Source organism: Euleptes europaea, chromosome 10, assembly GCF_029931775.1.
Source record: "Euleptes europaea isolate rEulEur1 chromosome 10, rEulEur1.hap1, whole genome shotgun sequence".
Classification (NCBI taxonomy): Eukaryota; Metazoa; Chordata; class Lepidosauria; order Squamata; family Sphaerodactylidae; genus Euleptes; species Euleptes europaea.
Window position 1 is genome coordinate 39,390,524 of NC_079321.1, and position 19,961 is coordinate 39,410,484.

Here is a 19,961-nt window from a genome sequence, read left to right on the forward strand (position 1 = left end):
ATACTGAGCAGGGCCTAAGATTGATATATATTAATTACAAGTTCAAAGAACTAAAAAAAACTTGCTGAGTGTCTCATTTTAAATCAAGTTGCTGTTGATTTTTGTGTGAATAGACAAGCATAGTGTTTACCCAGGCCATGAATCTCAGCCTTGCTCAAATAAGAGAAGGTGACCCAATTTAAATAAGGTGCTAGTTGATACATCATCGGGTGATTATGGCCTTTAATGCATGGCTGGTTTCCTTGCTGTCACCCCCACCCCCCGACTACTTTGGGGCTTTGTTTTGATTATGCATGCATTTTCCAACTGTCAGAGGTTGCCTTACTCTCCCCACACTTTTCTGCGTGTTTTGCCCATGTTTTCTGGATGGAAGGTGACGGTGAAGGAAACAGCCATGCATAAAAGGTCTATTTTTGTTTTGGATAACCAACATCCCATATTTGGCATTAGACAAACCATTTCAGAAGCCACTTCCCTCACTGCATAAAAGAATAAGAAAATTCCCTGACACTTTCTTCACTTACATAGATTTGCAAGAGCAATTAAATATTTTTGTAAAATGACTTGGGATCCTCTACCTGCCTTCTGCTTGCACAACTCTGTCCTCTATTGTTAGGTGGTTCTCCAGGCACAGAGTGCTTTCCACTGATGGAATATGTTGGTCTTGTGTAAGTAAAAAGCACCTAGCTAGAGTCATGTACTCTGCTATAGAGTACGGTAGCGCACAAGCAGAAGGAAGATACCGAATTTATCTAAGCTTATATATCCTAAAATTGCATAACTAGCTATGGCGGCTGTGACTCCAAATGTTATGTGCTGCTGTTCTTTTAAAAAACATTGCTATGGATACCTCTTTGGAACAAAGCTTCATTTTATATATACATGTATGCAAAACAATTCTCACAGCTAGGATTGCAGACATGTGAGAGCTCGTGTTTGCAACTGTGCACATTGCACAGATGCTCAGCTCAACCCTGACTGCCTCTTTAGCATGTATTCATTACATTTGGACAGAATTCTCTGCTAATGTCTATTTCCAACTGTGGAGCTGGATCCTGCTTGTGTGCAGACAGAAAGATCTTGCACAAGAGGATCTTCCTTGTCTTCTCCTTCACCTACATACCTACAAAATTATCTGTTGTGGATTTAGAGAGCCTCATGATCACAGTGGTGTGGCTGGTTGTGGTGAGGACAGTGCATCAAGTAAAATCATCCCTCTGGCTCTTGAATGAACTCGAGAAGTTTCTGGCCATTACAACTATTTTTAACATACAAATGTCTATTAAATTCTGTTTTTTTCATGACACCTGCATTGGAACAATGATTGTTACTCTGTAGCTGCGAGGGTATATTGTGTAGCAGTCACTAGCGTTACCCCCCCCCCCACACACACACACCGCCAACAGCAACCCCTGTGCTTTATTGCACAAACTACTCTTGAAACTCCTTCATTTTCAAATGTAGTTTGCTATTCATTGTTCCAGTGTGGGCTGCTGTTCAAGAGAAATGGATCAAGCTGATGATTTCTTGGGAACATTCCTTTACTCCCTGCAGATGCAGAGGACAATAATAATCTGTTAAAGGTTGAAGAATACAAAGCTCAATAATTATCTAGTAAAACTGCAACGGAAGAGGCATCACTCCAGACATAAGGGTTGAGTGCATCTCTTTGAGTAGACTTCCAGTTTGATATCTGCTATCCAGAGAAGCGGTGTGTATTTGCATGAAGGAACCCAGAGTTTTGTTAGGTGTGCTAACAGCACTGCAGCTGTGACTCTTCTCCCTTAATGCATCTTGCTGCTTTGGATCCCAGCGTCTCTTGACCAGTTAGCCCCATCCCCCAAACACATTTGTTGATTAGTAAGCAGCTATTAAACAACTATTAAAGCAGCTATGTTTAAATTTCCTAATAGAGCTAAACAATCGGTATTTAATTGCTAAGTCATTTAACTGAAAGAGGGACCAACATAAGCAAAATCACTTACTCCACTGTTTGTTTTTAGAAGACGCTTCTAAGGCGAGCCACTCCACACCCTGGAGAATTAAAGAACATGAAAAAGACAGTGGAGAATTTACGGAACGATATGAATGCTGCTAAAGGACTGGATTCAAACAAAAATGAGGTCAATAATGCCAATGACAGAGTGACCACTTCTGTGTAAAGGCTCACCTCTTCCAGGTTTTTACCTCCTGTGCCTTTCCCCTGCTGTTGAGTCGTTCCTGTTGCATCATGGGATATCATTCAATCAACCCTCATGTGTTTTGCCTGAAATCTTACTCATCTCGTCCTTGTGCCATTTTTCGAAAGGTGTTTCTCACTAGAAGAACAGTGCCTTATTTCAGTCCAAGCATCTGAACAAAGAGGGCCCAGTGCACTGAGAAAATGTCTCCCATAATTATGTCCTTAGCTTACACAGCTCCGGTTTGTGTCCTGATGAATTATGCCCTTAATTTCCAATCTTGTCAGTCATTTAATAGGTTTTTAAGATGGTTGTTTTCTTTCTTTGAGCAAGGGGAATACACTGTTATACAATCATGCATCTCTTATGCACCGGGGAGTTGTCTGCGGGGTATTTTTCCTGAAGTGCTTGGGTATTTATATTGCCTTGTGTTGTGACCCATGGTGGGGAAAAAAAAGTAGTTATGGAGAACTTATCTTTTTTTAACCTTTCTGGCAGCTCAGATGGTGTAAATTTTATAATTTTGTATAGGAGTTTCATAACAGAATGATGTATTTCATTTTTAAAATTTTTTAGACGGTACATGTTACTATTTTTGTGGAAGAATGTTAATGGATATTGATGTCTGTCATACCTAATTGTGCCTTTAATGCAGCTGAAGTAAGATTAGAGTTACAAAAAAAAGGAATCTATGAACAGAGAAACCAGTTTAAACAAGAGGTGCCTGTTTAGTTCTGCCATTTTGCAACAATACAATTGACTTCCCTTCCTCACCTTTTAAAAAAAGCAAAATTTGCAAAGTATTCTGTATGTTATGATGATGACATTAGATGCTTCAATTGCTACTGCCTTTTTTGACATGGTGCGCAAAAGGCCCTTTTTCATTAAGAAATTGCCTTGTCTGTAGCTGCACTGCGGTCATTCAAAAGTCAGGTGCCCACTTTTAAGTCAGATGTGCCATTTGTGAATGTTTTAATAAGTGAACAACTGCAAGAGCAGAAGTTGTGAAAACGAATTTTAATGTACTACACAGGCATGATATTTTCAGACATACTTTGGAAGGTTTTATATCCATATAAAACCAAATAAATGGTAAAAAAAAAGAATAGTGGCTCAGTAACCGTTATTCTAGTACTTCAATCTTAAAGTGGATATATAATTTTAATATATGCTAATTGTTTATTATACTAGTTAGTTCTCAGTAGTAACCTCAAATATTCAGGTTTTTAAATTTCTGGGGGGTGACACCACATTATTTCACTGCATACTGATTCTTCCAGACTGAGAAACATCAGATGTTTGTTCGCAAGGTAGTTTTGAGAGCCAGCGTGGTGTAGTGGTTAAGAGCAATAGTTTGGAGCGGTGGACTCTGATCTGGAGAACCAGGTTTGATTCCCCACTCCTCCACATGAGTGGTGGAGGCTAATCTGGTGAACTGGATTTGTTTCCTCACTCCTACACATAAAGCCAGCTAGTCACACTCTCAGCCCCTTCTACTTCACAGGGTGTCCATTGTGGGGAGGGTAAGGAAAAGGTGATTATAAGCCTATTTGATTCTTCCTTTTAAGTGGTAGAGAAAGTCGGCATATAAAAAACAACTCTTCTTCTTTTAAGTGCAACCAGAAGGCCAGCTCGAAAATAGTTATGAATGTATGACAGTTCCTAGACAGACTTAATCCCCCCCTCCGTTTGCATTCAGATCTGAGATCTTAGCTGTGACGAGAGAAAACTGGCCTTTGGCTGCCAATTTGATTGCATAGAGAAGTTGAAAAATCTTCAAACATAAATTTCTGCAAGGCTTTAGGCAACATGACCAAATCTTACCAAAAAGAAACCAGACAAACCCAAATGACTTCAGTAACATTTCATTTCATTTCATTAACCTTTATTGGCATACCAAAAGACAGAGATAAAAAACAACAACAATATACCTCCAAAGGGCAATATATATGAGTTACAAGTCAGGTTAATAAAACTTTTCTTGTTCTTTAAGAACTCCTGAAAGAAATTCAGCCATGGTAGCCACTTCAGTAACATAAACATTCATTTTCCTAACCTACTTTCCCTCAAGAACTTTATGCTTTGCAAAAGGGGCAGACCTGGAAATATGTTACTTACAACCACAGCTCTTGAAGAAGTTAGTGCATGTTCTCAACCTTTAGATATGCAACTCAGTGTAATTAGCAGTTTCAGTGGGGAAAATATAGATAGAAAAACTTTAACTGATCTACATATGGGCTGCTATATCTCTTTACATTCAATAATAAAATGTGTGGGGTTGGCCAGGAGAACCCAAATCAAGGTCAAATGCGTACAGTATACGTAAGTAGGTTACTGCTAACATCCTACTAAAAAATTGTGCATTTTTTTATAATGTGCCATCGGTTCTTTAGGAGAAGCAGTTTTGGGAACATCAGGCATGTCTCAAAAGCCTCTACAACAGGCTGTTTTGCTCACCGCTGATAAAGGACTGAAACAAATTTCTTCACCGTCATCTCATGATGTTTGCTGTAAAGCTCACAGCTAAACCACTAAACTAGCTTATAGTATTCAGCTGGTCTGTTAGGATCACTTAAGTACTTGTGGATGTGTGCACATGGCTTGATGCATCCTCCCACATTTCTTCAACACTAGCTATTGACTTGTATGAAGAAACTGCATTGAAAAGCATTGTGTTCAAGGTGATGTTCAGGTTGGATCTATGGCTGCTGTTTTTTGTTTTGTCTGTCATCAAGCATTGAACATAGAGGTGTGAATTAGCCACATCAATGAAAGAAGAAACATTTTTTGTGATGGTGTTTCAATGCTGGCTCTATAATATCCTACCCATAAACCAGCTAGCTGTCTAACAGTGCAATCTTTTGCTGATTTATTCCAGTGCAGGCCTGTTGAATCCAGCTGGCTTAGACTGGAGTAACTCTGCACAGGATTGCACTGCAAATAACCTTGTAATTAATCTTCATACATATTGATGTGTATTCTGCATTAATAATTGTTAATAGTTCACATCTTGGTGTTGGTGTCATACTTTGTTTCTGTGTGTCTGAGCAAAAAAAACTGGCTTGTTTCCAAGGAAGATATACTTGCTATTTGATAAAATACACTCCCACACCTAAAAATTTGCATGCATTAGATGATGCTGGTTAGTACGTTGCTATAAATCAATGCAAACAGTATGGCTTGAGTTCTGGAGTGTACAATGTTCCTGTGAGTTCATTGCCAACTGACTTGCCTTATACATGCTCTTGAATTATATAGCAAGACTATGGAACAAGTCATTTTTCCCCTTTAAGCAGGGCTATACTAGCATCTAAATCAGTTCATATGTTAAACACAAAGCAAAAATGTGAGTAATCTCCTTTGTTTTTCTTTTCTTTTTTGTTTCTCTTGTACGGTTGTGGGCAGCTTTAGAATCCCAACCATAGAATGATCCAATACACCATTTTCTCTCAGACCTAACGGTACATGAGAATACTACAGTAGAGGCAGAAAAAAGAGCAACTACAAACCACCTGTGTTTTCCCAGGGTTTTACACTTGTTCGAATGGTTTTGTATTTCCCATCCCTGACCTCCCCTCTTCCAGCTTCCTGCAGTCAATGATATGGGGAATATATACTATGTCATGCCATATATTAGATGTTCTTAAGTGTGTTGGGTGGTGACGCGATATTTTTATCTAGGTTTTTTGGTAGTTTCCCTGTGTCATTCTTGGGCTTAGGATATAGGTACATAATATGTATCAGTGACAACAATAAAAAATTCAAAAGTTCAAAAAGTTTAATTGGATATAATTGTCCATTTTACAAATTCCCATATTTGTTCTCTCTTTTGAGGTCTCATGGCCATTGAAATTATAGTATACCCATTTACATGACCCCCAAGGTTATCCAATTTATTGTTGTGTTTACAAATCACCAGATGAATGAAGCTAACCTGTATTCAAGTTAGATTGAACAGTGCTTAAGATGTCTCCATTATGACAGTAAATAGTACAGTACCGTGTCTGAAGACCTCTGATACTAGGCTATAATATATTTTGCATCTTTTCTTCCCCTCTCGGACAATGGCTTCAGGGACTGAATAACTGGTACATGTACATAAATATTCAAATAGCTCATCCAGCCCTATTCTCCTTCCAAGGATCACAAGTTGTAGTGTCTTTTGCCAACACTTGTCAACTGTTTGTGAATTGTAGCTGCTCAAATTATGCTGTTAAAATAATGGAATTGCAGGATTAACACCCCATGAATAACCAGGTAGGGATGCATTTGTGAATGTACCTTAATCCTTTAAATATTTCATCAAACATACTTGATACAAATACTTTATCACCTGTATGTTTTAAGGCGGTAAGTACAAAACCAAACTGCAGTGTACGACAGTAAAAGAAAAAAGTGTAGAAAACTTCGTCTATAACTGCTGGGTAATGATTTGCTTCCTTTGAAATGTGGTGTTGGAGGAGAGTGTTACGGATTCCGTGGACTGCCAAAAAAACAAATCAGTGGGTTATAGATCAAATCAAGCCTGAACTGACCCTAGAAGCTAAAATGACTAAACTGAGGCTATCGTATTGGTCACGTCATGAGACGACAAGAGTCACTGGAAAAGACAGTCATGCTAGGAAAAGTTGAGGGCAGCAGGAAAAGAGGAAGACCCAACAAGAGATGGATTGACTCAATAAAGGAAGCCACAGCCTGTAAGATCTGAGCAAGGCTATCAAAGACAGGACATTTTGGAGGACTTTCATTCATAGGGTCGCCATGAGTCGGAAGTGACTTGACAACATTTAACACAGACAACACACAATGATTTGCTAGATACGACATATGAGTACTTATTAACTTTGCCTGATGTCTCCTATCAACTAATTATGCCAGAACAATGTCTGGACAAAGTTGGCAAACAATGCCTTTTGTACTATGCATTGTTTCAGCGTAGCTAACTTCTGAGCCTCTTCCAGCTACTTCACAGTGGTTGTCTTTAGAGCTGTTTTTAAAATTATTTGTAGTTAAGCTCATAAAGTACCAAAGAAACCATTCTGTTACGAAGTAAAATGTGAGCACCTGGAAGCCTTTTATTGTCTAGATTAGCATGTACAATTTAACATCAAAATCCTCCCACACACCAGGTTCCATGCTAATTTCCCTGTGGAGGCCATCCTACAGCTCAAGATTGTATCCCTTTCAGAATAAATATAACCCAGGTGGATTTATCATGACTAGCCTAATGCTATAAGCTGTATGCTGGAGCAACCATTCCTGTGATCAGATTTGGGAGATGACAATCCCATTCCATATTTCCTCCCATTTAAAGGGGGGGGCTTTTGGAGGTGGCATCAAACCTAGGAACCAACAAGGGCCCATAGTAACACTTAGTCTGTGCTGGTGAGAGCATGGTTCTTTGATACAGAATGCAGCAGCTGGGTTGACGTCTGCTATAAGAAGCAGAGGGGACGCAGTTTTGTACAAGTCGCATAGTTTGGCTATGTGTTTTCATGCTAAATTCCAGGTACTGGTTTTGGGCTTTAAAACACTTGACAGTATGGGCCCTAGGATACTTGAGGTAGCACCTTCCCTATAAGTACCTTGTTCTTTGAAATACAAGTACTACAGAACTCTTGATGGACCTATGGCCAGTCAGTTAGTTGGGTGTTAACGAGAAGTTGTTTCAGTAGTGGCCTTCAAGTTGTGGAATCAGCTATATTTTGAAGTTTGCTAGATCAGGAATTTTATTCCTCTTTCACTTTGCAGGCTTTCTGTGCCTAATGTGCTCTTTTAGGTTTTACTTTATTTTTCTTGTCTTTCCCCCAAGGAGTTTAGGGGTTGATTACCTATATGGTATTGTTTGGTAATTTTCTGGAACTGGTTTTATTGGTTGATTGCTCTTTGTTTCATGATTGTTCCCTGCATTGAAAAACAGCCTATTAATTTGCTAAATAAGGCCATAAAGAACCTGTTTAGCTACACTGGAGCTAGAGTATTTTTACTGAAACATAACATGGAGGCAAGAACTGCAACATTTTCATATAACAGGACTCAGTGGTCCATTTCTGAGGGTAACAATAAGATATATCTTGTGTCCTCATGTGTAGACATGTACACATGTGCTACCTGCTTCAAATGAGATGTATATCTTTGCATATTGCTAATGTACAGTATTTACCTGCATATTTCTCTGTAAGCACTGGTTGCCCATCAGCCAGTAAATAGCTTCCATTGAGAACATCTGGAAGTTGACACTTGATGAAGCAGTCAGAAGTGATTGTACATGTATATGTGAACTCTTGAAAACATGGTCATAATATTATTGCGTTATGCCAGTTCTTTTTCTGACTTCCCTCTTAAATTAACCATTGATACTGTGCTCTAAGGCAGTAGTCTTCAACTTTCTTCAGACCCAGAACCCACTGAGCTACAAGTATGTAACATAAGGGTTATTTAACAGGGAAATTACGACATCGCTAATGTTGAGGCCAGAACCCTGGGCAGTAGACCAGGAGAGATAGTAAACACAGGCTGCGTACCAGGAGATGTACCATTATCAGTAGGAAGCCACAGCTCAAAATCACTGAGGAATCATCACCACCACTGAGTGACCTTGTCTGTCTGATCTGCTCCTTTCAGTGGTGCACAGACAGAAGTGGGAGAAGTGATGGCATTAATGCACAGTAGCAGCAGGTCCTTCCCAAAAGCAGACAAAATAATGCAACTTTAGAAGGTTTTGTGATCCTGCAGATGAAGTAGCTTGAAGGGGTACTACTGATCCATCAACTAAACAGCACTGCTCTAAGGGAAGTCTGTGGACCAATATTGTTAAGGAGTACAAATTATGGTCAGTCTGGAAATGGGTTTAGCCTGGATTCATGTATTTCATATTCCTAGGAGCAAAGATTTTGAACGTTACTGTGTATGTGTGTGGTTCGGAAGCCAAGATTATTTCCATAGCAAAGTTGCTTGTAAGGGAAAATAAAGTTTTAAATGATTTAAAAGTTGCGTTGTCTGATGGGCATTATATGCTAAAAGCCTCATGAAAGCCTAGTCATTGTTGCGTGGGCATCTTTTACCCCTAGGACTTTGTGATCAAACTTCCTTTTTCCAAGACAAAAGAGCCTTAAGTAGCAATAAAGGATCACCAGCAGCTGCAAAAAGGTAGGTTCTGTTTCTTTTATTCTTAAAGAAATAATTCTTCATTGCTATTCGTATTTCAAAAAGGATGAGTAGAAAAGGACAAAAAAGTATTGTCTCGATAGGGATGTACTTTCCAATGCTTAGAGCCCAAGCAGGGAGGAGAGGAAATGGGTACATTTTGCTGAGGCCCAAGGTTCCAGGAGGCAAATAGGATGTGTTTGTCATGTCAAGAGATAAAATTGTTTTATTCATAAACTGAATGGGGGGGGGGGTATAAAAATTTGTACCAGGTGGTGGTTGGATTCTGTGCCTATCCTCCTGTGCCTTTTTCTCTCCCCTTCCTTTCCCTTTTTTGGGGAGGGGCGGTGGCAATAAATGTTATTCTGATAGGAGTTTAACAGAATTTAATTCTTTTGATACCTTCTCTCCAACCTGCTTCCTTCCATCTAATCCATTGGTTAATTAGCTGTAACGGAATGCAACTAATTCAGATTTTTTTAGTAGGCAGTTAATGTGTAAGTAATATTTAGTCAACGAACCATGAATTGCTGAGTTGAATGTACCTCTGTATAACAAACATTTTGCTGGAATTTAATGTACATGACAATACGTAGATTTGTTTTGTAAGTACTGTTCCCATTAGGAAGGGAAAAGTGTTCTGTGCACACGTGTTTTCACAGCATGGGGCAGAGTGAGGGTTTGAGGGTTTTGTTTTCAGAGTTGCCATCCATTTTTCTCTTTGTGTGGCAGGAGGAGAAGGCATCCCCAGAAGTGAGGAATGCAAGGTAGGAGGGAGGCTCCAGCTGCAGTTGGCGATGATGAGACAACGGTATTTTGTGGGTAAGAATGTCTCGCATCTTTCTCTCCCTTCTGTTTCTTTGCCCTTTACATATGATATTAATGCAAAATACAAATACTGTCTCTTAGCCATGGTAGTAATAGAGCAATAGAGTTTATATAAAATGGAGCAGTAGAAGCCGCAAGTCACTGTGCCTTGGTTCGTATTCTTTTTATTTACAGTGTGTGACTTTTTCTTTCTTAGCGGTTGATGCAGAGTGAAATATTCTTCCAGTTACCTCCTAAGGGCCTGTGTTTCCTAAAAGTTCTGGGATAATGAGTGGCAAGATCATATTGCACCATAAAAACATTTGCTAATGCTTTGGCAGTATGTATGGGGCTCAGGATGATGTATCTTGGTCTAATTCTCGATGAGGTGGAAAGCCTTTGTCTGGGCTTCACTTCTTCATGGTGCCAGCGTGGTGTAGTGGTTTGGAGCGGTGGACTTTGATCTGGAGAACCAAGTTTGATTTCCCACTCCTCCACATGAGCAGTGGAGGCTAATCTGGTGGATTTGTTTCCCCACTCCTACACATGAAGCCAGCTGGGTGACCTTGGGCGAGTCACAGCTCTCTTAGAGCTCTCTCAGCCCCACCTGCCTCACAGGGTATCTGTTGTGGGGAGGGGAAGGGAAGGTGATTGTAAGCCAGTTTGATTCTTCCTTAAGTGGTAGAGAAAGTCGGCATATAAAAACCAACTTTTCTTCTTCTCCTTCGTATTGCTGGTACAGCTCACTTGATTTGAATTTTCCTCCATACATTAAAAGAATCCTTGCACATAGAAAACCAGCATGTCAGATAATGATTTCAGCCTAACATTAATCCTGACATGCTAGTTTTACCCTTGCTGATAGAGGAAGTCAAATTTGCTATAAGCATCAGAATGCCAGGGGAGCCGTTTCTGCCAATATTTCAGACAGCTGGTACAATGAAGTGGGCCAAGAGTGAACCAGGAAGTTCCAGGTTCAAATCTTGTTTCAGCTACTCCTTATGGGTACATAGGCAGCCTGAACTCCCTCATAAGACTAATGTACCTTACAGGGTTGTTTGTCAGGATTGCTCAGATAATGTGTATGAAGCATTTAGAACATAAACCATGATACAAATATTAGCTCTGGGTGAAGGAGAAATGGCAAATTAAGGCACCAGTGGAAGTAATTACTTTTTTTAAATGGATAACGTTTTCTCTGCACCATATCAATGTAACCACAATGTCTGGTAAACGTTAGCAGTTTGTACAAAATTTTCAGCAATTGTTGGCTTGGGTCTTAATTTCCTTTAAGAGTGAGTTCAGTTTCTCTGAACCCATTATGGCATCTGAGATGCATATTGGATTATTCCTTTCTTATTGAAATGCTTTTTTTGGGCAAGGCTTAATACAGAAGTTGGATCCATGGAAGAGTAATTGATCTTGAAGATATATTCTAGCATTTAGCCTGACCCAAACTCAACAATCATCCGATTCAATCTGCAAAAGCTCCTCTGACACAGCTATCCATACCATTTCCCAACTCTCTCTGGTTTTTATTCTTTTTGTTGTGACATTTTTTTAAAAGTCTTAATGCCCTCAGGCAATTTTTCAGCACTTTCTTTTTAATGTGCATATGTTATCTTCCAACAAGAAAGTTAGCCTTAGTAACTTCATGCTCTGCAATGTAGGGGCCCTTTTCCTCAGGTTTCAGTTACATTAATGTTTTCCATTTGTTTTCTCTGCAGATTTTAAGATCCTGAAAAGTTTGCTGACCCAAGTTTGCCCGGCTGTTGTTTTAAAACATGTTAATCTTTAACAGCAGATGTAATGACAGTAGCAGTATTAAAATCTTAATTTTGTTAATAGATCATCAAACTGTTCTTGTAAAAAAAAGTATTAAAATCTTAATTTTGTTAATAGCTCATCAAACTGTTCCTGTAAAAAAAAGTATTAAAATCTTAATTTTGTTAATGGCTAATAAATCTGTTATTGTAAAAAAGTGCATCTGTGTGCATGATGGAAATGGGAGAGGTTGTGTTGTCTTATTTTTTTAAGCTCCCAGATTGTGTTTACCTTTAGAAGACCTGATAAAGCATGAGAAGAAAAATGAGCTAGAACAGCAAATGGCTTTCTGTCTCTCTCTCCCATAGCCCTGCTTTTTTCAGCCTTCAGAGACTGGTCAAAGAAAAACCGGGACAGGGAAGGCTAACAGCACCCACAGCGACTTACTCTCCTTACTCATCCTTGCAAAACTATCCCCTGTAGGAATCATCCAGAATTCATCCTGGTGACCACTTACTTGAGACAAGCAATCTCCTCAATCGTGTACTTTTAAAATCTCTTTACAGATTTGTTCTCCAGGTTGCATTTTAGCAACCATCTCTCTCTCTAACAGGAAGGACGGAACAGGCAATCATTTTTCAATTCAATTAAAGCTGGCTGTCCAGGCCACACCAACAGCTGAACAGGAGGGGTAGACAAGATATACCACAGTTTCTTTAGCAGTTTAATAATACAGTACAAGAAGATAATACAGTAACATTTGTTACTGCTGTTAGAATTGACCAAATTACATGATTTAAACATGATGCTTCAGCAAGAGAAATGATGCAGCGTAAGACTGTGTAGACTACATTCTGCTGGACCCAGGTCCTTTTGAGAGCCAGCGTGGTGTAAGAGTGGTGGACCCTAATCTGGAGAACCAGGTTTGATTCCCCACTCTTCCACATGAAGCCTTCTGGGCGACCTTGGACTAGTCACAGTTTTCTCAGAACTGTCTCAGCCCCACCTTCCTCACAAGGTGTCTGTTGTGGGAAGGGGAAGGGAAGGCGATTGTAAGCCACTTTAAGACTCCTTAAGGTAGAGAAAGCCAGGGTATAAAAACCAACTCTTCTTCTTTCTATTGGATAAGCAGGTGGGAGTGGTGGCCAGGAACACCTTCCATCAGCTTCAGAAAGTGAGCTAGCTGTGGCCCTTCCTGGATGTGAAAGATCTTGCTATTGGTGCATGTCCTACATGGGGCTGCGTTTGAAGAGTAGGATGCTCACTAGAATGGGTCAAAGGGACCTTATCACCTAATCATTTCATCTGTAGCAACTCCCAATTTGCTTCTGGGCCCAATTCAAGGTGCTGTTTTTGACTAAAAGCCTTATATGGCTTGGGACAAGCATACATTAAGGAACCTACCCAACTATTTCAGTCATCTACAAGTACCTGTTATGGGTTCCCTTGTCATCTGAGGCTGGACAGGTGGCAACCTGAGAAAGGACCTTTTCAGTCATTGCACCAAAGCTGTGGAATTCCTTGGGAGACTCATCTGTTCCCTGCCATCACTGTCTTCTGCCAGCAGGTGAAAACCTTTATTTGGGGTTCCCTATTGACCTACCTTTCTGTTTAATGTACTATTTTACATATATGTATTGTTTTAAAACTTGATCTAGATGCCCCAGTCTAGCCTGATCTTGTCAGATCTCAGCAGTGAAGCAGAGTTGGCCCTAGTTAGTACTTGGATGGGAGACCACCAAGGAAGTCATAGAATCATAGAGTTGGAAGGGACCTCCAAGGTCATCTAGTCCAACCTCCTGCACAATGGAGGAAATTCACAAGTACCTCCCCCCACACACCCCCAGTGAACCCTACTCCATGTGCAGAAGATGGTCAAGATGCCCTCCCTCTCATGATCTTAAGGTCATAGAATCAGCATTGCTGACAGATGGCCATCTAACCTCTTCTTAAAAACCTCCAGAGAAGGAGAGCTTACTACCTTCCGAGGAAGCATGTTCTACTGAGGAGCCACTCTGTTAGAAAATTCTTCCTAAAATCTAGACGGAAACTCTTTTGATTGAATTTCAACCCATTGGTTCTGGTCCAACCTTCTGGGGCAACAGAAAACAACTCGGCACCATCCTCTATATGACAGCCCTTCAAGTACTTGAAGATGGTTAACATATCACCTCTCAGTCTTCTCCTCTTCAGTCTAAACATACCCAGCTCCTTCAACCTTTCCTCATAGGGCTTGGTCTCCAGACCCCTCACCATCTTTGTCGCCCTCCTCTGGACATGCTCCAGCTTGTCTACATCTTTCTTAAATTTGCGGTACCCAAAACTGAACACAATACTCTAGGTGAGGTATAACCAGAGCAAAGCGATACCATCACTTCACGTGATCTGGACACTATACGCCTGTTGATACAGCCCAATATTGCATTTGCCTTTTTAGCTACCGCATCACACTGCTGACTCATGTTCAGGGTTGCTATATAGACGGGCAGTGGCAAACCACCTCTGAATGTCTCTTGCCTTGAAAACCAACAGGGTTTCCATAAGTAGGCTGCAACTTGACACTAATTTTAATGTCTTTAATGGTTCACCACCTTGAGGGCCCTATCTTGGCAGAAAGACAGAATGATGTGTGTTAAATAAAAACAAAATAAATTTCCAAAGCCTTGTTTTAACTAAAGTCATAAACCAATGACTGGACTTCACCAATACAGGCAGCAAGGAGGTTTTAGGAGCTTAGGCTTTGTTTTCACTGAAGTACAAGATAGGATCCATCCTGTGGTATTGCACTTGCCTCCTACACTTTTCGGTTCACACAGGCAAATCTAGAGGGTGAATTATTACAGTAGCGCAATGTGTAAATCCAATCCTAGTCCATTAAATGGGCTAACCTCTAGGTGGGGCCCAAAGTTCCCCCAAGATTACATTTGATCTCCAGATTATAAGGATGACTTCCCCTGGAAGAAATGGTAGCTTCAGAGGGCAGACTCAATGATATCACATGCCAACTGAGCTCCCTCCCTAAAACTTGTCTCCCCAGGCACTATCCATTTTCATGAATGAAAAAACTATTGCAGCTGTAACAAATTTACACTGTGACGCAGGACACACAGGCAAGCAGTGCTTGATAACGCATACTAAAAGATAGGAATGCATATGCCTCCTGCATCTGTAACTCCAGCTAAATGGAATCCATCATTTCTTGTATGTTCTGAGAACAACAAAAATCCATGAGATTAAATCAATGAAAGTACGGGACAGGACACTTTCTGTTATCTATATACTAATAGCAAGTTGGCCAAATCTGAGGACACTGAAATCTGGTGACTGGAGCTGTGACTGGGCAAGACAGAGCTTTCTACATACTGAAAAGGGCCCCAGGTTTGCAGAAAAAAGTGAAATCTTTTTTTAAAAAGCCACAAAATTGGGGGTCCTAAAAAACCACAGAATGATAAATGGAGTGCCTGTAGCTTTAACAAACAGATTCCCTCAGTGGCTGTTGCTAGGCAACCACTGAATTCCAGACTGGGTTTCTTTGAGTAAAAAGGCAGGGGGAGAGGGCAGGGTCTTTTTCAGGCCTATTTGGCCTTTGAGGGAGGACTCATTGGGGCCAGGCCTGACTAGGGTTGCTGGATCCAGGTTTGGAAATTCCTGAAGATTTTGTGGTGGAGTCTTGAGAAGGGAAGGATTGGGAGAGGGGAGAGGCCTCAGCTGAATAGAATGCTATAGAGTCCATCCTAGAAAGCAGCCATTTTCTCCAGGGGGATAGACCTCTGTCATCTGAAGTTTGTTGTAATTCTGGGAGATCTCCAGGTACCACCTGGAGGTTGGCAAAACGGAAGCAACCTCTGGGTGACTTGATATCACCCAGCTTGCTACTGTTCAACTCCACCCTCCTAAGAAGCCATTTTATCCAGGGAAATTAGGGTTGCCAACTCTAAATGATTTGGATAAAGGATGGTGATGAAGAAGAGTGTCAATTTTCTCTGCCACTTAAGGAAGAATCAAACTGGCTTACAATCACCTTCCCTTCCCCTTTCCACAACAGACACCCTGTGAGGTAGGTGGGGCTGAGAGAGCTCTAAGAGAGCTGTGACTATCCCACGGTCAACCAGCTGGTTTCATATGTAAAAGTGGGCAAACGAACCTGATTCACCAGATTTGCATCCGCCGCTCATGTGAAGGAGTGGGGAATCAAACCTGGTTCTCCAGATCAGAGTCCACTGCTCCAAACCACCACTCTTGACCACTACACCACGCTGGAATAGAGGGGGTGCTTATTAAATCTGCAGATGATACTAAATTGGGAGGGGTAGCAAATATGGTAGAAGACAGAGCCCAGTATACAGAACAATCTTGACAGGCTGGAAAACGGGGCTAAAACGAATACAATGAATTTCAACAGAGATAAATGTAAAATTCTGCATTTAGGTAGGAAAAATCAAAAGCATAATTATAGGATGGGGGAGACTTGTCTTGGCGGTATTACATGCAAAAAGGATCTAGGGATTTTAATAGACCATACACAGAACATGAGTCAACAGTGTGATGTGGTAGCTAAAAAGGCAAATGCAATTTTGGGCTGTATCAAAAGAAGTATAGTGTCCAGAGAATGCAAAGTGATGGTATCGCTTTACTCTGCTCTAGTTAGATCTGACCTAGAGTATTGTGTTCAGTTTTAGGCACCATAATTTAAGAAGGGTATAGACAAGCTGGAATGTGTCCAGAGGAGGACAATGAAGATGGTGAGGGGTCTGGAGACCAAGTCCTATGAGGAAAGGTTGAAGGAGCTGGGTATATTTAGCCTGGAGAGGAGACGACTGAGAGGTAATGTGATAACCACCTTCAAGTACTTGGAAGTGCTGTCTTATAGAGGATGGTGCCGAGTTGTTTTCTGTTGCCCCAGAAAGTCGGACCAGAACCAACGGGTTGAAATTAAATCAAAAGAGTTCCCAACGAAACATTAGGAAGAACTTTCTGACAGAGCAGTTCCTCAGTGGAACAGTCTTCCTCGAGAGGTGGTGGGCTCTCTGGAGGTTTTTAAGCCGAGACTAGATGGCCATATGTCAGCAATGCTCATTCTGTGAATTTAGGCAGATGATGAGAAGGAGGGCAGGAAGAGTTGTTTCAGTGTTTGGCACTTGTGTCCCTCTTGCATGTCCAGGGAAATGCTGATCGTCACTTTGGGGCCAGGAAGCAATTTTTCCCAAGGCCAGATTGGCCAGGGATCCTAGAGGGTTTTGTTTTTGTTTTTTGACTGTCTTCTGGGCAAGGAGTGGGGATCACTAGGAGTGTGGGGGAAGGTGGTTGTGAATTTCCTGCATTATGCAGGGGGTTGGACTGGATGACCCTGGAGTTCCTTCCAACTCTATTATTCTAACCTCCAGGTGGGTTCTGGAGATCACCCAGAATTACAACTGATCTCTACATGACAGAGATAAGTTTTTCTGGAGAAAATGACTTCTTTGGAGGGTGGAGGGTGTAGCATTATACCATACTAAGGTCATTTCCCTCCCCAAACTTTTCGTTCTCAAGGTTCCATCCCAAAATCTCCAGGAATTTCCCATCCTGTAGCTGGCAACCCTAAGGATGAACTAATCTCTGTAGTTGAAAGACCTGTTGTGATTCCAGGAGATGTCCATCCCCCACCTGGAGGTTGGCAACCCGAGAAGGAGGGAAGGAAGGAAAAGGGGAGAAGCTATAGGGGTTTCAAGAAAGGGAAAAAGGAAATAGTGGAGGGGGGAAATGAAATGCCTCTCACATGAAACCTTGAGGATTCCCACTTGTAATATCCTAATAGTGAAATCAATCAACTTACTGGAAGTCAGTCAGAGCTCATTCATTTTTATTTTTACTATCTGGGTAAGTTGTTCAGGATGGGGATTTTTTGCTATTGGGAGTAGATTTTTGGGATGTTCAGCTCTTACTGATTTTTACTTCGTAGTCTGCTCTGTTTCTTTGTATGGAAAAGTGGAAAGTAACGCTTGTAAGAGAAACTTCTCTTCCACAAATCACACAAATGCAAGATGACTCATTGTTCCTGCCCTGTGTGTTTTGCATTATATAACCAAATTAACAGTTCCTTTGTTTTTCTCCTTCCTTTCGATGATAGTGACAGAGCTCATCACTTCGTTTTGTTTACCACGTGTAAACAATGCAGAGTTGAGACAGCTCCAAATGTGACATCATCCCCATACAGGAATTGGATTGGGGGATATCACTGCATCTGTGCTTGTGTGTGCGGGCTGCGTGCACAACAGGGAGCATTTTATAGGCAAGCCAGGTCATGACATTTGGCTTTCCCTCCTTCCACAGTGAAGGTTAAAAATCCAGGATGAAATCAAGGAGACTGTTCCTTATCAGATCCATCCTTCTGCAAATTCAACTTCACGAAATATCTCTCATTCTTTAGAATGGTAACTGGAATGCATTTGGTAATGCAGGGATTTGCCTTGAACTTTTGCTGTCGATTGCATCTCCTTTTTGTTTGGGCTCTGATCCTTCACTGCTAGGTGGGATCCCCTGCTCTAGCCACCAAGACTGTGCTTTCAGCTTTACCAGGTTCTGCAGCCAAGATCATAAACTGTACTCTGTGTCCTGGGCTCTGAATATTCTGATCTAAATGAAGGTGATATTATCTGCATACTGTAGTTCTAGCCTTCATTCCTCTCCAAAAAAACAGAGTGCAATACAGATGACTATTTGCCACATAGTAACTTCCTACAATTCTGTGTAACCATTTTTATAAGGCAAAATGAGCAACCAGCCAAATGGTCATCTGTATTTGCCCATCACTCCTTTTCCAGGATATAAGCATAGCACAATGTCAGTATGCAGGTCAGTGTCTTCCCACCCCAAGTGCCTAGACCATCTCCCTTCTTGTGTGGAAGGTGATGGAGACTAGTGAGTTAAGACTAACTCAATTACCCATTATGTAAGGAAACAGGCTTGTGGCTTAAGTACAGTGACTTTTGCCACACACACCAGGATTCTTAACCTAGGTTTACTCTTCACCATTCTATCAGCATGCTCAGCAGGAGGAGAGGGAAAGATGCAAGCATGCATGCAAGGTCAACATAAACCAAATTCAGTGCATGTTTTCATTTAACCACAGTTAAGTTGGATGCAGGGCCAATCAGTGGGAGAGAGTGTTTTTTGTTTTTGTTTTTGCATCTGATAAGTTTTACAACTTATTTTTATGTGGATCTTTATTGGAGCAAATTAAGACACCAAATTCTCTTTTTGGAGGATGGTGTCTTTTATTTTGTGTTTGTATGGCAAAAAGCCACAGTTGGCCTGGGCCTCTCTTGGCATCTGAGAGGGCCTGGCTGGCTGCTGAATAAAGTGAAGAGAGAGGGTCCTGATAGGTGTACGAGCCAGATATATGCTTTTGTTCAGCTGGATATCTGCATGCTCCCTAAAACTTGGATATTATTCAATGATGAGTTTCTGCCCCTCAATGATGAGTTTCTGCCGCTCCTCCTAATCTGAATGAGCTCCATTTCTTGGGTGGCAATCTGCTGCCCATCAAGATACCATCTATTGGTATAATACTTTTCACTCCCCTGGCTCAACCCACTAAAGTTGCCAACTCCCATCTCTGGAAACTCCTGGAGGTTTGGGGGCAGTCCCCTGGCGAGGGGAGGGAGAGCAGAGTGGGATATGATGCCATGGTCCACCCTCTGAAGCTCCTCATATAAACTGATCTCTGTACATTGGAGATGAGTTGCAATTTTGTGAGAACTCCTGGCCTCACCTAAAGGTTGATAACCCTACTGATATCTCTTCCCATAATGGTGCATGTTGGGGAGACGTCTCAGAAAATCCCTTGGGTTAACACTAGGTAATGGATTTCTTTTCTGGCAGCTTGAAGCCTATCAAGGCTGTTTCGTATTCAGAAATCAAAGTCCATGTATATTAACCTTTTAACCACAAGAACATGGTAGTCCAGCAATGGTAGAGCCAGCGAGGTATAGTGGTTAAGAGCGTGGTGTAGTGGTTAAGAGTGGCAGACTCTAATCTGGAGAACTGGGTTTGATTCACCCATTCCTCCACATGAAGCCTGCT

At 41.1% G+C, this 19,961-nt stretch overlaps 1 protein-coding gene across 2 annotated transcripts in view; it reads left to right on the plus strand.

Moving 5' to 3' along the window:
- Positions 1–2,620, plus strand: part of LRRC1 (leucine rich repeat containing 1) — an 81,788-nt gene extending 79,168 nt beyond the window's left edge. The window contains exon 14 of one of the 2 annotated variants that reach the window (XM_056856456.1): positions 2,004–2,620. In XM_056856456.1, coding sequence (XP_056712434.1) covers positions 2,004–2,162 — 159 coding nt within the window. In that variant the 3' untranslated portion in view covers positions 2,163–2,620. The remainder of the gene's footprint in view (positions 1–2,003) is intronic. The other variant, XM_056856457.1, reaches the window with a different exon arrangement.
- The last annotated feature ends 17,341 nt before the right edge of the window (positions 2,621–19,961 follow it).